Raw genomic sequence first — 21,163 nt, 5'->3', positions numbered from 1 at the left:
CACAAAGTCCTCCCTACCCTCAAACACAGGCCAAAAGAGATTACTAACTTGTGTATTCAGACCTCCTGTTAGTCAAATAGATCAGTAAGACTTAACAATTAAGTCACCTGCAGGAGACTGCCCCATAACACATGATTAATTAAAAAAATATCTTCCAAAAAGGCATTTCAGAGCAAAAACTGCAGGAGACTAAAAAAAAAAATATAAAAAATCTACCTCTTCTTGTATTAGCTTATTCTGGTGACCACTCAGTAACCTTAACCGTCAGAGCATTAGCTCAACCAATCACTGGTTAACGTGCCATTTTCTGCTAGATAAAAGAAATCTTTAGTATTCATTATTTTCTCTTCACTGTAATCAAGTCACATCACAATCTTCTTTTTAAATAAGAAGATTACATACTGTAAAGCTCTCTTTGTAAGGTACTTTAACTCCTGAATGATTTTTGTGCTTCTCTTTATAACCTTCCAATTCCTTTTACTGAATGCTGGAACAGCACACTGTATTCCAGTATCAGTTTCATCTGGGCTTTACGTGAGAGTTAAAATAGCTCTCTTCACAGTCCACACCTCCAAAGGCGGTATCAAACTTAATGCTGTAACACTACATCAAATGCTCAAATTATTTATGCTCACTCTATCTTAGAAAGGATTGCAGGATTCTAATTCCCCCACACTCTGAACGCTAGGCCTATGTTCCTTAGTTTGTTGGAGGAACAGCTTTACTTTCAGTTTTCTTCAGAATGTGTTTTGTCTGAATGTGCCTGAATTGCTTGGTACTGCCTTGTCATCAACAATTTACATAAAATCTTACATAATTTGTGGACATGTTTTTACTCCCAAAACACAGGTTGGTTATGGAACAGGGTGGACAATAATGGTGTTGGGCTTTTTATCCTGGATTTCAATAATTACTCCTGTGACAGTCTTTTCATTATGTCACCAAAAATTAATGTTTAGCAAAATAGCCAGAATCTACTCTTCTGAACTACTGTTACTGAAGAACTTTGGCATTCTTGCAAATTGTCTAGTCCTCACTGGGTATTGCAGGTCAAAGGACGAAAAAGTGATCAGCAGTGGGCTCAAAACTGTTTATCTTAGCCTGCAGATTTAAAATTACTTGATGACATCCATGACAGATGCTGCCTCACCAAGAATAAAGTTACCAGGAGGACTACAGAAACACTTCATTCCAATATTTTCTTTCAAATATGAAATAAAATATTTAACAAACACTTTTGTTCATCTTCCTTCCTTAGTTATTGCTCCTGACACCTTGGGAGCCAAGACCCTTCTGTGGACTGCCTTAAGCCATTCTCTTTAAAACCAGTAATTGATCACTAAATGTGTTTCCTGGGGGAAGGACAGCAATGATGTTGTAAGATACTAAGTATTTCTACTGTTTCTTTAAAAGACATTTACTTTCTTACAAAACAGCAAATAAAAACACCTCTGGGTGGCTGGGGTTTATTTTTTATTTATTTAAAACAGACATACAGGTTTTCAAGAGGGCATCAAATCTTGAGTGGATTAAATCACCAGGATTTCAGCCAAGCCTATCTGAAGGTTTTATGTATTCTACATCGCTGCCCCTCAAAATATGCCACACAGAAAACCATGAAATTGCTTACTGAAGTAATCCATCTGCTGGACCACCTGGGAGAACATCTGAAATGACTATCGATGTTTCACCATTTTCAAAGTGAGGGTTATCTCTGCCGCCAGAAACTGCAATCCCAAATCCTCGTTTTGAATCCTTTACAACAAAACCAGATACAACAAAATTCAATTCCATACATAGAAATTTTGACAGGAAGAAAGAAGAGTAATGTGAATGTTCCTGTGATCGCACTCTACCAAGATACTATTTAAAATATGGTAGTTGTGTGCAGACAGTTGCACAAATACACAGCAGCTCTAGATTTAAAAAGGAATGGGTTTACAAATCCACGTACCAAGACATGTTTCTGTGTTCCAAAACCTCAGTCTGCAGACTGTGATGGTTAGCAATTAAGCAAAGGACTCACTAACTTAGCCTGCATTCTGCTCCACCATCCCACTGGTTATTCATACCAAATTTATTGTTAGGGAAATCTATTTTATTAGTGATGCTTGGGAAACTGGAACAGCTTTTCCAGGATCTCATCTTCATTATGACCGCCTATCTAGTTTGGAATAACTACTTATGCCTCAATCAAACTAAACAAGTTCATGGCTGATTACAAAAGCAAGCAATGAACTTGTGAACTCTATAATTATCTGCTCTTATAATCAACTATTTTAAATATGTATTTTATGTCATCATAGACATATCAGATCCGTAAAAGCCCTCAGATGGCATTCATAACATCAGGAAAATACTTAATAGGGTGCAAAGGAAGCATGTCATGTACTAGACCTGAAAACTGTTAGCGCAAGTCAATTGCAGACAACATGCACAAACCCATACATTTTGTTAAAACACACAGGTTTAATTTTATCAACTATTTTACATACACCTCCTATTACTGTAAAATACCTATTGTGCTACATCTAAACAAAATGTTTTAAGGCACTGGTGAAGTAATACACCAAATCAAAGAAGTGCTTTTCCCCAAACTCATGCTTCAGTGTGTGTAATTCATCACAAGCCAGCTCGCTCATGCTCCACTAAAATCAATCTTCAGTGATTATTTCTTTGAGGAGGAAAAGAGCAATGTTTGGTTTGGGGTTTTTTTTATAACAGCACTTCACTTGTTGTACCTTAGTTTTACAGGAAGTAGTTTGATGCTTCAAGCCAAAACAATACAGAATTCAAAATAATGGTAAAATTAATTGGTTGGTAGCAGCTGATGCAGCAAGTCCAACAGCCATTTGCCACTTCAGCAGTATATGCCTGTCTGAGGCAAAGTAGTAATGCTCATTTACATGATATTCAAAATCTGAAAAGTTGAAAATTACAGGAACCAAGCTCTGCTTCTGCAATATTTCTCCTGCCTACCTCTGTAACCTGAAAAACAACCCTTTCTCAACAATTCAGCACGTAAAACAGGCTGTGTAGGAAAGATGGCTATTTTACCTGGGGTCATCAAGTGGAATTCACTGCAGAACATGTAAAAAAAAAATCTAAGCAGCACAGTACAGGTCGTTCAATGAACTCAGACCATCAGAACACCTGGGAATGCCACCACCACCACCAAAGTACACATCCTGTGCCATGGTGTGGCAGCCCAGACATGAGAGAACTCAGAAACAGGGAGCCTACTTTCTTTAACACAAAAGGACTCTAAATACTGAGATACTTCCTCTTTTCTGAAAGGAGTTGTTAAAATTGACATCTATAATCCATGTATTTTAGGAATTTTGAGGACAGTAGTTTTCTACTAGATTCTGTATTGGTAGATATTAAAGTATATTTTAAAAAAATATCAGTGGGCTCATGTTCAGTGATTATTATAAAGCTTTGACATTAACCATAATTGCTTGATAGAACCATCTGCTTTGTCTTTAAGGTTATTCAATGATGAATTTAGCTATGTGGCTGGTACGTGGTATATTGTACTGTCATTAAAAAGACCAAACAGTAGCAAACATAGCACTTAAATTGTTAATTTAATTTACTCTTAACATTAAAGAGTCACACTATTGTATGAGTAACTAGCAACTAAGCTCTAAAATGAAAAACACATCTGATTTGAACAACGAATTAATCCTATTCTAAACTCAGACATGCTAATGACATCTATTGTAAAACATACTTAGACTAAACCAGTGCTTGAATATTTGAAAACTAAAAATATAACATGCACTCACTCACCTTTTGTAAGGTCACAGTGTACTGTTCCCATATCAGCTCTTCCATGCCTGGGGCCTGTTGCACACAGAAACCAATAGTAAAACACAAAGCATACAACTATCTAAATTACAATGTGAAATACCCCATTAAAACACAGGTATAAAAAACACATGTGCACTCTAATAATTTGGTTGAGTTAGTATGAATTGTATGTACGTCAATTGATGATTATTTTTCTTTTAAAAGGCAACAAATATTAATAGGTCTAGGGTGGCAGAATCCCTTCACATTTCACTGATTTAACAGCTCATTCTGATTTTCTGAAAAAGTCTTATTCAGCAAAAGCATTTAATTCAGATTACAATAGCATTCTACAGCTCCAATTCAAATAACACACAAAATACTTAAGGAAGACCTCTCCATTCCAGTATGCAATAAGATTAGCAGTTGAAACTGAGGTTTTCAAAATGAACTAGCCTTCACATCTTTGGCTTCTTGTTCACATAGATTTAACAAAATGTTTCATCCACTATGAATTGCATAACTGAGTACTGAGGTTCTCTTTAATAAATTAAATTTTACTGGCAAACACAGTCTATCACTATATAGCACTGGTATATCCATTTTTGTGACACTTCTCAGAAACATTTTTTCCATATTTCCAGTTAAAACTGATCCTGAACTGATCAGTTTATCTTACATGACCTAACCTGAAATCTTTCCAACATCACAGCTTAAAATATAATACAGAATAATCACCCAGCTGTGATGCATCATATAGTACACAGTCAGCCCGTTCAGTGTCTGCCCTGTAAAACAAGGAGAAAAATGAACCACAATATTTGACATATTGCAAATATTTCAAAATGCAAAGCATTCACTGCAGAAAAAAATCCAGCCATTGCACATGTACGTGCATGTACATATTCAAGCCATAGCTTTATTTGTTTTTACTGCTAGAAGTGGTCTTCTTTCTTGGGAAGCTAAGAGTATGCTCAAAAAACTGAAGTTCAGACAGAAGCTCAGTTTTGACTTCACAGTCTTTTTAAAGGCATTAAAGGGATTACTGGCAACAAAACCCCAAAACAGTAGACAGAGAAGTGACACAAGAAGGGTATGCCTGTACTTTAAAGCATCCCCCATATTTTCAGAGTAAAAGTCTTCTGGCAGTATACAACTGTTTAGCAAGCTATGGATGCTGTCTCTTGAATGCAAAGAACCTCATGATGTATTCTACCAGTGGGTTCTGAGCTCCTGGGAGGAACTAAGTTTACCTTTTCCATTACACATTTACTGTATTGAAAAACAAACTTCAAATGTAAGTCCTGCTCAGAGTTCCTGAAGGAACATGCAAAACATTCAGCATTCTTACCAGGAATTTTACAGCACTGAACAGTGTTAAATTTCCAGTGCTCTCCAAGAAAATAAACAATGCTTCCCAGTTTTCAGAACTTTTGGGTTTCATTAAAAAATTCATTTAAAATAGCTGGAGGAGAGAATGTCTTACATCAAAAATAACAAAAGTAAGAATTTCTCAGTTTCTACTTGTCTAGATCAGACAAGAACGAATGGCATTTATAACCGTTAGAATTAAAACATGTATGTCTTGGGTCAGTGAATTACTCCGCTAAAGCACAGGGTGAAATTATTCTATCTGATATTCCCATTTAACCAGCTGACACCTCCTCATGACTTCAACTAGCTGACACTGAACTGTCTCACTACATACCTTCCCTTACATAAAGAAACTTCCATAAGTAAAAACTTTCTTCTCAACTAAGCACTTTTTCAGAGCTGTTGTGATGCTGCCGTAAATAGAAGTGATCAGGCTTGCTTGTCTGGCATGTATGAAAATGTGTTAAGAATTTACCTACCACTGACCCTTGGCTATGCCATCACTGCCCTGCTTTTCCGTATGATATTTTTAACCTCTTCATCCAGGCTGTGCTAAAGAAGGTCCTCTGTGTCATTTAAATTTCAGTTGACTTCACTGAAGAAAGTTTTAGAAATGAAAAAGTATGAAATGATTGATAAAATTTGAAGGACAAGCACGTGGGTTCAAATTTTGTAGAAGCAGGAGAGATGGAAAATCTTTCCCATCCTTCTCACTGTATAAAAGCCTTAACAACCTACACGTGTAACAAGAACATTACTTAAATTTGGTTTGCACCTGTATGCAGCTCTTACTGACACTACCTTCCCAGCCAAGAAATACCAAGTCCATCTCTGAGCAGGCAAACACTAAGGCAGACAGGATGAAATTGATGTGGGCTCACAGCGGCATAGTTCCCTTACTCTTCCAGGAACTCTAACACCAGGTCTTTCAATACACTACCCATTAAAGGAAGGCCTGAGAAATGGCTGCTTATTTGTATTCAGTACAACACTGCAGAAAAAGAACTGAGGAAAGCACAGTGAAGATATCGGGGATGGATTTATGGGCATGAAATATTTAAGCATACAGGAATTTCCTTCCAGTAAACTAGGCCTCCCGTGAGCAGTGGCACAAGTAAAACTTCACGCACAACTGGAGAGACACATCGTGTAGTAAATCAAAGCACTGTAAAGTAACAGGGTTAAGTTTATTTTGCTCTGGTAAGTAAGTCTTACGACATCTGGTCACAAAAATAAGTAATATGAGTGGAAAAGAAAACACTGCCTAAGGTGCTTGCAAGATGTTGAACCCGTATAGTATTACCTCATCTGTGTCTAGAAAAAGTTCTTCCTCACAGTATCAGTCACTTTCTCAGGTACTTTTTGTGTAAATTTTGGGGATTTATTTTTAGCATGAAACCATAACATTAAACAAAACCTAATTAAATAATTCACTTTTAAATTCATAAGTATTTGTTTCATAAGTAATACATTTTTAGAAACTGCTCCTCAGGAAACTGTTTCCCATTTGCTGTATGCTATATTAGCAGAGGGAAGTACATGGCAAAGTTGATTTTGTGAAACATAATTACCAAGGCAACAGAACTAGTTCTGCCATACTGATGAAGGTATGCATGCTCTGTAACACAGTTTAGAGAACTGAATGATCACCTTGGAAGCCCATAAGGCACAAAACACATCTGTACTCCCTCAAATCTCTAAGCAATAATCTCTTTAACATTATAAAATGTACTGCTGCTTGCCGTTGCCACAATGCTAACCCACACTGACAGATTAATGGGGAAGAGAAGACTGAGAGGAAGGGAGAGACTACAAATGTTATAAATCATTAGTTGAGGACTTGATCAAAACTAAGATTGAAGTCTCTACCACAACTGTGAAATTCCTGTACTCCATGTCTAATAATATAACCTTCCTCTGAATGCATCAAGTGATGGGTTACAAAAAGCCTCCATCACCTTGCCAATTTCTTCATACATCATCTGTAAAGGAAACACAAAGGGATCCTGAGAAGCCTGCACATCCCTTATAGGATCACAATTTCACTGCAAGACAGCAGACCAAAACACTGGAGAAAGGCATGCAAAATGGTTAAGAACCCCACCTCCAGTCAGTTACTAATACCAACTGTTTTGCAAGTCTACCCAGGTTTCATATAAATAGCAGGCTACCTGCAGTAAATGCAAATTACTGTAATTAGCTACTCTAAATTCATTAGTGACTAAAGTCAGTCCATTTCTAATTAGAACACAGTAGTCAGGATTTGTTTAAATCTGCCTAATGCTCATATACCAAAACGACAGGTGCTTTCTACATACCCAAAATAGACTGCTTAACAGAATCTTTGGCAGGAAGAGCTAAAATTGTCTGTGTACTATGAACAGGCAGCTGTTGCAACTCTCACTGACAGTCATCAGAGATTTATACAATTACTTGCTACTAAGAGATCACCAATGACAACTTCATTCACTCTGAAAGAAGAGCAAAACCAGAAGATCTGCCACAATAGTTATCTGGCTACAAAAGTGAGTTGGAGAAGGGAGGGATATATGAAGGGAGGGGTGGGGGGAAAGACTTGGAGCAAGATGCAACAAAAAGCAACTCACGTGCCCTTTCAAAATCCCCAACTTTTTGACTGCATGTGACCACATTCTCTGCAGAGCTTGAGCTGTCTTCATTGTTGCAGGATATAATCTGTGAGGGGACGCCGTACATCCCTGTCTTTTCATCTGTTTCCACCACTCAACACGGTTATGTAATTCTAATACAATAGTGGCCTACATACTCGAACAAATCCTGCTGTCAGTTTCACACAGAAACACATTAAAACCACAGTAGGGAAATCTACCAGGAGTTTAACTAACTCTCACTTTGAGTCCCCAGTAAAAAGCAGTCCTGTAATCTTATGTTTTTTCTAAAAAAATAAGCATCAGAAACAGATTGATCTGTAGCAAGTTGTTCTTCCAAACACATATGCATTCACTTCACCAGGAACCCACTTGAAACTTTTAAAGGAGAAAATGCTTAAGAGCAACACTGCAGATTATTTGAAAGTTCATGTTCTGGCTATAATATAGTCAAAATCACCACTTGACTCCATTATCTTGAGTAACACTATTGTTTATCAGCCTCTATCAAGTCTTAACAAATTAACTGCTGAATCCAGGAAGTCCTTACACAGAAATAACTGTATACATGTGACTAATCCCTTCAACAGCACGTGTAAAACTACATACAAACACTTGAGGAACTGTGGACTTGGCTCCAGCAGGCAAAAAGGGAAAGAGAAACAAAATTATAACAGCCACAAGTAACAGACACTCTGTCTGCCCTTGAACATTTAGTAAGATATTTGTCAGAATAATAAGCTAATCATACAGCCAAACAGATTACTTCATTGGAGAACAGGTCAAGCCATCAGTTCCGTCTATGCTGCATGAATGCTTTAGGGAACATTTTCTCTAGACTTAAAGTAAGTTTCATAAGCAGGGAACAGATAGAAACACATGCCAAGTTCAGTACACAATCCTAACCAAAACCTCCATCGGTAGATTGCATTTTTCATTACTGGAACAGTTTTAACTGCTGAAGAGTAAGAATTCAGACAGCAGCGGACAATGTGGAATGGCTGTTTGGGTTTTTTGGGTTTTTTTTTTTAGATTTTTCCATTTAAAATCAAGACTGAATTCAATGTCCTGTGTTTCAGCTGTGACCCCACCTCTGCACTAGCCAGCAGAACTAGGACGAACACAGACTTGCACCTTCAGTGCTGAGCCGCTGAGGGCGAACCCTGTTCAGCCTGCACTGGGGGTGACCAGAAGCACATTGATACCAGCCTCTGACTGGGGCTTCCCACTTCCAGAGCACAGGGTGGATGCAAGTAGTTTAAGACAGTCATTAAATTTTGGTCAAAATAGTGTAGAATACCCCTGAACATTTCTAAAGAATAAAACTTCACTTGTCTAAACAGACTCACATTAACATCTTCCAAAACAGCGTCTTCAATTTTTTTTTTTTTTTCAAAAACCAGCAGGAAGTAGAAACAAATGTAAGGAAGTACTTGAGACTTTTCTAGCCCTGTCTTAGCAGTCCTGCTTTCCTCTTCCTTGGCCTGACAAAGCTTCAACAGCATGCCAAATTCAGAAATATCACCAAAAGAAGATGGTGATGACATGGAGAACAAAAATGGTGAAACACTGTCCATGAGCAAGGACAGCTCCTTGGTTTTGGACTGTCTTTTCTCTAAAGGAAAGTGAGAAAGACAGATGGACTGACTCCACCAAAATTTAAAAGGAACCTGAAAGGAATCTTTAAAAAATAATCAGGAAGACTAGGAACATTACTGCAAATTTTCCTGCATAGTCAGAACAGAAGCTGTGAAAAGATGATGAGTTAACAGAAAGATGAAGGTTTTTGCATTTGGGTATTTCATTTTGGAAGAAAACAAGTGCTTCAGGATAGAAACTTCTCTATTAAATTTTTTAAAGTTAGTTTAAAGAGAAGGATTTTCTTTCCATCTATCAAACAACCCCTGTCCTTTTGACCTTACCTGTATGCCTCTTTACAAAGGGAAAAAGGGACTGTACGCCCAGCACAAGATTACAGACATTGCAAGCCTTTCTCATTTCACACCTATTTGACATCTATTATCCGCAGACATTTAAAACTGAAGCTCTTTTTGAAAGCAAGCTCAGCTCCAATGAGACACACACACCCTGGCTCTTTGTGGGAATCTATTCAGACAATAAAATGTGAATCATGTGGGGAAAAATAAATTGAACGCTAAGTGTGATGATCTATTCTATAAACTGGGACTGTGTAAAGAAAAGCAGAGGTTCCAGAACATTCAATAGAGCAACTGCAGAATGTCACAACAAAGCCCTACAGCAGAACACAGCATCTCTCCACTCACCCAGTTGAAGAGCGAGCTTCCTTACCTCAGTAAATTCTGCCCAGCAGAAAAGCTAACTAGAAGTCTTACACCTAGTACTATCTGTTTTGATCTCTTCCTCTCCAGCCAGCAAAGAAAAAGGGTGTTTCCTCACACATAACTTCAATGAGGCTCTGTTAGCAGAAGGGAAAGCTGAAATGGTCTTACTGGCTCCATTACAGACCTGAAACAAAAAAAGAGGCGCCTTTCCCCAGCCCCTCCTGCCCCCTTCACCTGCTACTATGGACTTAAGCATAAAAACCTTGAAAGCTGCATCCAGGTTTTCCCTAAAGACAGACTCCTATACTGAAGAAGATCAAAACCTTCAAGCTTCACTGAAAGACACCCACCTGTAAAGGATGGGGTCAGAAGCTTTTCTAGCCACTGACAGGAGCAGGCAAGTGGAGACACTCCAGAGCCCCACCAAGATGTCAGCAGCATAACTGGTCTCAAAGACCACATAAATTATCAGAGGATTCAGAAACTGCTCTCACATGTTACCTGCCTGCATAAAGGCAATTTATGAGAAACAGAACTGGATGGTCCTACATTTATAGGCAAAGACACTGATCCACTTGTTTCTGGGGAGTCCACAAGGGATTCCCTCAACAAGCAGTGGAGGCCGAGTGAAATGAGAAGTAATCTGTACAAAGTGTGTGATGTGAAGGTCCACATCTTCTCTTTTTCAGCTGTAGGCTGTATCCTACTAGGCTATTAAAGATGATTAGGAAAAGATGATCACATAACACAAGCCACATATCCAGAGCCAAGTATTCTTAATTAACATAGTGAAAAATGACTGAAGAGGAACAGGACCTTTACCAGGCCTTTCCCCTGCAGTGAGGAAGGATGCTCAAGCCACTCTGAAGTGAGACGGCTCCAACTGAAAGGTTTTCATTAAGTATCTGTATATGATACACCAGATCTTTGATTAGGATCTAGCAGGATGAAAAAAACTATTCACCTGTGGATCTTTTGCAATACAGCCAGCATCTCACAAAAAAGGAGGAACCTTGTTTTCTACCAATATTAATTCAGGGAAGTATTTCCTATTTTTTTGTTTAGGCTCCTGCACCAATGCAGCAACCTCCAGAAAAGCAACAAATTGTCCTGAAAAAAGATGGTTCCCAGAATGATGAGTGGCTCAGATTAAAAGCAAGTTTGCAAAAAATATCCACTAGGAATAGCATGCATTTGCTCTTCAAAAAGGCAGAAACTCTCTTTCCCGCCCCCTCCCCCCCCTTCCTGGGGTCATGAGGGAAGAACACATTTAAGAGACAACAACCTGTAAAGAAATCATCAGTTCAAGTACACATTCATTCACAATCAAGTCAAATCAAGATGGCTATTAACATCAAGACGGTTATATTATCAGGATGCAGGAAGTTTAAAAAAACCAAGAAGTCACATACTGTGCAAGTAAGTATACCTCTGCACCAGAATGACAGCTTCTGAGGGAGAACAAAACTTTCATGTAGAAATGAGCTGTGCAGACAATCCTTTCTTCCCTTTCCCTCCAATGCAGAATTATCAGTTAGATATAGCCTTTGCTTTCTCCCAAATTACTTGAGAAGACTGCTAACAGGGCAAAGGTATTCTGCTTGTAACAAACACATTCATCAGCAACCTGGTCTAGTGGAAGGTGTTTCTGTCCCTGACAGGGGGGTTAGAACTAGATGATCTTTAAGGTCCCTTCCAACCCAAACCATTTTATGATTCTGTGAGTCTATGATGTATCTATCATCAGACTTTGTGTGATAAAGTTTTTTTCCAAAATTCACTTAGAAGCAGTAACCTCAAGATACAAGTTGTCTAAAAAGACCTTTTTACAGAAAATCTAAACTGAGCATAATGTTTCCAATCATTTGTTGTTCATAGATTTGGTAAGTTGAATGTCATTACACAAGCAGACTGTTTTTGAATGCAAAAGAAGTGATGATATAAAAAAACTTTTCTTAATCATATTTAAATTAAAAGCTACACTATTCACTTGCTGCAATTTATAAATTCTATCTACAACAGGACTGGCAAATGTTACATAAAGTACAACATGCCTATTCCAGGCATTGTAAGATCAATCTTCACTTCTTAAGTTGCATGAAAACTTTTAAAACCATCAAATGAGAACTGTTTACTAGACAGTAATTTATTTCTTTTTAATTTACTTCTTCCAGGAACAGTTTGAATCCAGTGTGACAACAATGCCCATAGTCATTACTTGACACCGTATGCAGCACTATTTCACTATTGATTTTGCTTCCACTTAGCAAAACTACTCCTTAAGAAATACAAAGTGCCAAAGCTGTCAGCTACAGAGCCAAGAACATAACTGAGTTGTCTTGACTTCAAGTCCAGCAACCTGTCCACTGAAACGTGTTGTGCAAGGAAGCACTCAGATTTCCTCCATTTCTGCCAAACAGAAGTCTCCCACCAAAACACCCCTGTAATAGGAAAACAGAGATCAACCTTCTCCCATTGTGGACATTTTAGCCTGCTAACAGATGGGGGAAAATTCCAGGACGGCAGAACTTGCATTCATTTCTCTCTCTCATTGCACTATGACACTCCAAATGCCTTCCAGGCTGCAAACCGAACGAGAATGCACTCCTATACAGAGCTGAGGAGATGAAAGACAACAACACTGTTTACCAGACTATTGAGAATATTAATCAACAACCACATCTAGGTCTTATTTGCATTGTAACCTTGTTACTAACATTCACAGCCTAATGCCCCAGATTTTCTAGTGCACAAAAATTGTTCAGAAAATAAGCCAAAGGAGGTGGGAAAAAAGTTGCATACACACAGAAGGTCTCCGCTGATCTGGAGCTTTGAAAAGCGTGCTTTTTAATTCAAAATATATCACTTGATCCAGCATACAGCATATCAGTAACAAACAATGCTTAAACGTAACAAAGGACATCACACAATCTGCTTATAATAGCAGTCCATGCATTCTTTGAATGGTTCACGTTAATGAAATAGCACCCCCAGCTGAAAGAATTTTTGCAGAAATTTAGCCAAGCACAGGAAAAAACACATCAAAATAGAGGCATGGGATTGGAATTTTGTTGATATTTACTTATCCTGCAATTCCAAAAACCTAAAGGGAATAGCAAGTAACCTGGACACTGAAAAGAAGCCAATAAAGAATATGCCATTAGGCATCCTTTTGCTGGATTACCGAGTAAAGCATATAATCTTTGAATAGTTTTATTTGTTTCAATGCTGTATTAAAGAAACAAATAAAAGTGGGAAGGCTGTACATATAAATATCTGAGTAATGTATACACTAGTGTCTTTGAGGAAAAAAATATGAAAAAAAAAAGGAACCATTTTTCAGAGAAATTTATATCTGTCCATTCCGGTAAGATAATGCCCTAGGAAAAATGTGTTTCCTGTATACTTAAAGCTAAACATTAACCAACTATATGGAAGACCATCAGAAGGTAGGACAAACACTCGGAAACAAAGAAAGGGGAGAACTAGCATTTTCTTTAAACATTTTGAGTTCAAGTCAGAATTCAAGCAGCACCTCCAGGTCCAGTAGTTTTCCAGCCACTCTTCCCCCAGCCTGTAGCGCTGTGTGGGGCTGCTGTGACCCAAGGGCAGGACCCGGCACTGAGCCCTGTTGAACCTCACAGGAATGGCCTCGGCCCATCGCTCCAGCCTGCCCAGGTCCCTCCGCACAGCCTGCCTGCCCTCCAGCAGATCAGCACTCCCGTGCAACTTGGTGTCACCTGCAAACTCACTGAGGGTGCACTTGATCCCCTCTTCCAGTTTATTGATAAAGACATTTAACAGGACTGGCCCTAGTACTAACCCCGGGGGAACACCACTTGTGACTGGCTGCCCACTGGAGTAACTCCGTTAACAACTCTTCAGATTTAGCCATCCAGCCAGCAGCAGGGAAATAAAGGCAACACAGAAAAACCAGGAAACTGAAAGTTTCTGAGTGGCTTTAAAGATACTTAAGACTATAAGAAAATACATTCTCCCCTGCTTTTTATTCCATCTTTGATAAAACAACAGATTACTACCTTTATGCATACACTTTACCTTAGTATGTCCTGATAACTATTAACGGGTCGTGTATCTTGTCTGCCTACATTCTAGAAGAAACATTTATAAAGGCTTTTCAGGTGTTAATATAATACTAGGATAAAGTCTGATAAAATAACTATTTTAAGATATATTAATAAAATTGTATTTTTATATACATATATACACATACTAAATATATCTGCCCTGGTAGCATAGAAGAATAGAAAGAAAGCCGGCTTCTTTCCCCGCCCCCCGCCCCCATTCGTGTTGCATATTGAAAAGGCATACAAGCACCAGGAGCTGCATTTCCACCTCCTACTGAATTTGCAGGACACTTAGAAGTCTAGAGGAGATCAGCAAAACAAGCAGGAAATCTTGTATTTCAGAAGAAACCAAACAAGTTTTTGACAAATTATTTTTGTGCAATGCAGACAATTCGTGCAAGCCAGTAAAACTTGGGAGCCAAGATTCTAGGTGTACAACTCACCACTAATCCAGAGAGACACTAGATGGTGCAGTGATGCTGCAACTGAGGCACACACCACTTCCCCCTGCGTCAAAAGAAGTTAAACACTCAGGCTGTTGGTTTGGCACACAACATAGTATTACTGCTCTGAAGAACAAGACTCAATAGTACACAGTATGTTCATTTATTTATTTATTTATTTCTCAAACAGGTTGGCATGAGTGATTTTTATAAATATAATTTCTGTAAGTTAAAAAAAAAATAATCTTAGAAAGGCTTAACATCTTGTTAGGCCAAAATCCTATTTCTACACTTTCAGACTGAAAAAAAAAAATAATTACAGGAAATATGCTGTTAAAGCAAGGTGTTAGATGGCTTTTTTGTCTCTTTAATCTCAGGCACATATCCCATCATCAGTCAAACAGACTGTTCTTTTTCTTTCTCTCTTTAATTTTTTTTAAATTCCAGCTTTATTAGGTTTAAGTGCCTTTCCACTACAATTATTTCAGGAATCAATTGTGCTGCTTATACAAAGCAAATAAACATATTCCCCAAGCAGTTTTATGTTCTGAAAAGAGAGAAACATCTGGTAGTCTAAAGATAAGCCATGTATATTACCCATCAGTCACAGCAAGACACCACGGAAATGGGCAGTGGAAAAATTCTAAACACGACTTTGAAACGAGTTCTACATGACAGTTACACCTAAAGCTAGAAGTGCTACATTTTAGCACTAACAATAAAAAGGAGAATTATGGTTACGTTTCTGGAGTTAAGCTTTTTTTCCAGACTACCTTTAGCCTGAACACAGGAAGGTTACACTTTCAAGAAGTGTCCTTTAAAGTCCTGGTTTTGCTGACATAAAGGCATATTTTCTCATTACACCAGAAAAGTCAAGCACCACACACACTCCCCAGAATTCTCTAAAATACATTCACTTATATTTCACAGTACTTGTGAACTCTGCGAGTAAGAGTAACAATTAAACATTTCAATTTGGTGCGCAGAAATTTCTTAGGATGGTGTGGTGCCTTCTAAAAACTGTGCTACTTACTGAAAATCTATTTTTTTAACATCTGTCTGTTCCCTCTATAATTACTGAAAATGGATAAATGCAAAAGCAGCCACCGGAACTGCTTTGCTGGTATGCTACCAGGAGCAAACGCTTATTTACTTATCAGGGGTGGGAAGAGGGGAATGGTGCAAAGGGCAAAAAGCGGTATTTACCCAGCAGAGTGTAACAAATTCAGAACACGAAACTCAATTTACAACCTTCACATGCTATACAAATTTAAAATATACATGCAAAACTTCTAAACCTTTCTGGGATGAGGTGGAAGACACAAATGGAGTAGTTTACACTTGTTACAGCTGAATTCCTCTGAGCTTAGACGCATACATATGCAAAACAGTACAACATCTCATTACAAACAAAACCAAAGTTTATTCAGAGGGGGGAGGAGGGAGCAGGGAGTGGGAAAAAAAGAAAAAAGAAACTGTATCCAAAACACAGCTGCAAGTTACACAGGTCCTACCTACCGAAAACTCAGATCTCATAAAAATATAGCTTAGATCTATATAAGGAGGAAGTTCCCTCCACTTTTGCCGAACTATAGTTCTGTCATTACCTTGGTGAAACTACGCTGCAATTGTTCCGGTGCTTCACCCAACAGGAAGCAACCAATTGTTCAAAATTTGTGAGGGAACAGTTTCAAGTGAAATACAACATTGCCATTTTGGGGAAGAAAACAAATCATATTTTGCCCCCGCAAAATTAAACTCTTTTATTTTTTAAAAAACAGTTTCTGTCTCGAGAAATAACACCCCCCATGGGACTGAACATTTTTTTAATCAAAGTTCTCTTTCTTTTCACACTTTGCCTCACAGATGGAAGCCAGAAGCTGTTTTTCCCAAGTGTTCTGGGATGTGCAGCACCAGTCCAGCAGAGGTGCATTTACTCTCCCATAGGTGTTGAAGGGGTTCTAAAGAAAAGAATAAACTCCTGGGCATGGCATGTGCACAATCTTGCAATGATTTCCCCACCACTTCTTTTTCAAAAACACAGCAAGGCTTCAGGAGATAAAAACTTAGAAGCTAAGCAATTTCAGTTAAAGATCAAAATTATCTAGATAAAAAGCTGACAGATCAATTATACTTGTCTATGTAGCTTATGAATATACACACTGGAAAGTGAAGGGTTTATTTTTCAGGTTTTTTTCTAAATGGTTTTCCTAGATTTTCAGCTTACACAGACTAAGGGTCTGGTAATTTTTTTTGTATACAATACAAGAAGCTAACACCACTGAAGGGACTGCAGGTGAACTGAACCAATGCCAGCTTTAAAGGCTATCTCTGACTTAACCATCCCACATTCACTTTAACTGTAAAACCTAAGATTTCTTTCCAGTCACACTGCTTCTGCACCTTCTGCTCCTTAAGAAGCCCATGCAAATGCGGTCTGATAATCAAAGTGCTTGAGCAGTTTGTGAATAAGCTAAGTTCAACAGGACCACTTTGTGCCTGACATCATTAAAAAAAGAATAAAAATGTTTGTTCTGATGTACTTGCAGTATCAGGATTTGACAGGGAGGTAATTTAAACTCACCAGGTGTGCATAATCCATTTCATTATGCTAGATAATCTAACAAAATAAAAAAATAAAACTGAAAAATATAAATGCAGCTACCTTTCCTTAAGTGTCTCATTTCAGAATCGGCTATTGTCTGCAACCAAAACATAGCTTTTACTCTTATAGCATCTTAAGATAAAAAAATTGAAAGAAAAAAACTCAGAGCACTTACATGGTCCAAAGCACTGATTACAATTTTATTCAACTTCCGTGATATACCTTCTACTGCTACTGTTTTTGAATGTTTTAGCTTCCTGCAGAAGTGACCAACTCTATCATCCAGGGACTGACTACTGATAAGAAACGGTATTTTGGCCTATTCCACAGTCCTTACAGACTCTCTGATTGCATAAACTTTGTTATTCAACAACGACAGCTCCCAAATCTGTGAAAAACAAGGTGGGTACCTGTCTACTGCTTCCTGTAACTGTTTTTTAAAAGGCCAATTCATTGCTGGGATACAATCCAATCAGGTCAGAATTCATATTTAATCACCCAATTATAACGCAAGACATTTCAAACAATGGTACAATTGTTAGTTTCTGAGCTTATTCCCAACCAAACTGGATTTTTTTTCCCCTGTTAAGGTTTCTAGTATCCTTTGTTCTAACTCTATTAATAGAAGAGTGATATGCTGTATTCTAGGAAGCATTTTACTTTTGTTCAAGCATTCCTGTGGCAGTTGTCACATTAACTTTCTTTTCTTGGCTGGTGGAAATAAACCTGAACAGTGTATAATGCATAAATTTTAATGGTACATTTGACCACATCTACGACTAAAACCCCATAGAATTCACACAATACAATGTCTTTCATATAGATGTCAATGCCATATCACAAATTCATACAACTGTCAATGACATACCACAAACCTCACAAAACATAAATTTCAAATAGAAGGTCACCAATACAAAGGGTAGAAAAATAAAAGCTTCAAATGCATTTACATGTCCATAACAGTAAGAATCTAATTCAATTTTCTGTTAAAAAAAAAAGTTTTAAATTGTCAATCCAAAAGATATCAAATCTCTGTAAAATTAAGCTGTTCTGAGCTTGAAGGCATATGTTCAGCATCATTCAGATACATGCCACAACAAACAGCTTGATTTATTAGCCAACTCTTAAGTGCTTCTAGTCACATTCATCGTACCTCTCTGCATTCCCTTTCTTCTACCACCGTACTCCTGCCTTCAAGGTCTTAAGCAACTCACCTCTCCCTCTCAAGATGTCTCAACAGCCTACTCAGTCATGCCAGAAAGCATTGCTGAAGTTTGCTTCTAAAATTTAAAGTCTTGCACATACATCAAATGATAGCAAAACCTGTTGCAAAAAGGAATTCAGTAATTCTTCCGTCATCCATACAGTGGATGCATGGATGAAAATGCAAACCTAGGGATTGCATTTGAAGGGTTTAGGTCCACAAGCATTACACTGATATTCCTCCCAGTACATTTGGAAGAAGAGGAAACAAAAATAAAAGTCACCAAGCTCCTCCCAACATCTCAATTACCCTGAGAGAGTGGGTTAAACCAGCTGCAACCTGCTTCAGTAAAACACATTCAGAATCCCTTTGCTCACAGCAAACTTTCCTCCTCAGGGCCTCTGAAGGAGTGTAATTGCTTTTTCAAACAATAAAACTAATTGTAAATGCTCCCCACAGCTCTGTTTTTTTCTGGGCCAGCATCACCAGCAACCTATCATTCCATACAAAGTTGTGTTACACCGAAACTGACAATGTTGACACTGATAAAACACTGAGGTAAGATGACAACAGAAGGGCAAACGAAAGCAATAAAATTCAAGTATTTTCCATTCTCAATCCTTCTGCAAGGTCAGATGTGAGGCTGAATTACCTCATGCAGTTATGTACTAATGCATGACTTTGCTAACATCTAGACATGTTGTTATAAAGAATATTTCAAACACACACACTCCTCCCAACCTATGTAGAAACAATTATTACCAATAGCATTAATGACAGCAGTCAACTAATAACCAATACATCAGCAGAAGGGATGGGGGATTGAAGTCAGCTGCCCCTTTTCTTTAGTATCCAGATAATAACTTTCACTTGGTAGATTCATTCCCAAAGCACTAATCCCAGTTTATCTGCAGCCATTCTTTCCTCACTTGAAAGGATGCCAGCAGAACAATTTGAAACTAGAACCCTTGATGCAATCTTTCTACCAATCAACACTTCACATACATGCACTGTCAATGTAATGAACTTCAGGATTCACTCGAACCCTTAAATGAAACCAAAAAGACACATTGCTATGAAATAGTTCCATTTCCACTGAACTGCGAACTGAAGTACACAAAGAATAAAGCTGACCAGAACACAATCAGTGAGTGGTGGAATAAATTTTATTCCTCTTTTTGTGACTATTAAGTCATTTTCATAAATCACATGAGGCTTTGAAAAGAACTGGGAAAGAAAAACAAGAGAGTTCTTCTGTATATATGGCTCAAAGGAAATTAAATATCTCAGAATCATTAAGGTTTAGAAATGCTTCCATTAAGTTAGCACCCAGAGCAAAGCTCACCTTGGTAGCAACTGAAAGTTCATTCTCAACTGAGATTTGGAACAGAAAGTTTTCTTCCTTTTATGTGGTCTGAGCCACATAAAAGAGCATTACATGCTTCAAGGACCTTCTGACAAACAAAGCAGAAGCAAACCATGACTAAGTGTTCTGCTTCTTTCCCATTCAAAAGAAAAAGAAGTTAGGTACCTGCCTTACAAGACAAACCAGCCTTATGAAAAGGCCAGAAATTTTTTAGCCCTTTTCAAATTGTTATGATCCAAGAGTTTTAGTCCGTCATTATTGCTGCAGACAACATTAGGAACATATCTACTGGCTTCTACAGGGTAAGGCAGGAAAAAAAAAAACACACAAACTTGGAAAAGAATGGAAAACTAAGTCAAATTATTACAACAAGACAGAGAAGTTAATACATAAACTTCTGAATGAATTAAATTCTACAGTATAACACCACAGCAACACTAAAATTAAGAAGGCACTATAATAAGCTGTTAAACAAAAGAAAAGCCACATAGAAAATGACAAAACATACTCAAGGCATACCGATATGTCAGGCTAGATTACAAGTATTTCACATACACCAAAGGGTCATCAAAGACTGATGCACCAACAGCACTGTAGTACTGGGCTTGTCACGTTTTACTAATAGCTTGACAAGTGTGTCTGAGGCACATGACTGAAGATCTCCACAACTTCTTCCCCCATCTTAACCTATTTTTAAAACTTTTATGTGTACTGGGCACTGTGCACAAATAGCTAGGGAAGCATACTTCCCAAAGGGGAACAGAGTGCGTAGCAGCTATTGTAAATACTCTGCAATCAGCAGCATGTCTTTAAAAGTCTGACATGAGGGTTTTTTGCAGCCTGACCTACTGTAATACATTGTACCCAAGTCAAGTAAATGCAAGTAAGTATTGTCAACTATCAGCAACTGAAAGGGAGTTCCTGCTAAAGTACTGGGTCAGGAGCAACATCTGGGCTTGCAAGACTTTCAGGAAAGTTTAAATGCTAGAAAATAAAAGTTTACAGGCAAACTGTAATCATTATGTAGCTGCAGATCAAACAATGCAAGTACAATTCTACACAGAAGCAGGAGTTCTGATGGCATCAGCTAAGAAGCACATACACACATGCTACCAAACACCTATGCTACTGTCATTTCAACTGCTTTAAAATGTATCGACTTAATTCTATAAACAGAATAACGAAAACCTCTGAGCACTTTTTATTTCTGTAATAAATATCACTTAGGAAAATAAAGTAATAAAAAATGTGAATTGTTCCTCATGCTGTTCTGCAACTCTTTAAAAAGCTTCTGAAACACTGATTGAAGAATCCTTAGCCCTGACCACTAGAAGAAACCCATGCTATCCAGCAGATTT

General features: G+C 37.9%; 1 protein-coding gene across 8 annotated transcripts in view; it reads right to left on the bottom strand.

Annotated features, from left to right (window-relative positions):
• TJP2 (tight junction protein 2) overlaps window positions 1-21,163 on the bottom strand; it is a 66,172-nt gene that overhangs the window by 20,043 nt on the left and 24,966 nt on the right. For 6 of the 8 annotated variants that reach the window (XM_055791703.1, XM_027793558.2, XM_055791704.1 and 3 more), the window contains 2 exons: window positions 3,796-3,849; window positions 1,631-1,755 (listed from right to left, as the gene is read on the bottom strand). In XM_055791703.1, the coding sequence (XP_055647678.1) occupies window positions 1,631-1,755; window positions 3,796-3,840 (170 nt within the window). In that variant the 5' untranslated portion in view covers window positions 3,841-3,849. Of the gene's footprint in view, window positions 1-1,630; window positions 1,756-3,795; window positions 3,850-4,533; window positions 4,558-7,775; window positions 7,894-21,163 lie in introns of those variants that run through there. The other 2 variants (XM_027793556.2, XM_055791701.1) reach the window with 2 other exon arrangements.

The sequence above is a fragment of the Falco peregrinus genome, chromosome Z, assembly GCF_023634155.1.
Source record: "Falco peregrinus isolate bFalPer1 chromosome Z, bFalPer1.pri, whole genome shotgun sequence".
NCBI classification, from domain to species: domain Eukaryota; kingdom Metazoa; phylum Chordata; class Aves; order Falconiformes; family Falconidae; genus Falco; species Falco peregrinus.
This window is presented reverse-complemented; position numbering and strand designations above follow the sequence as displayed.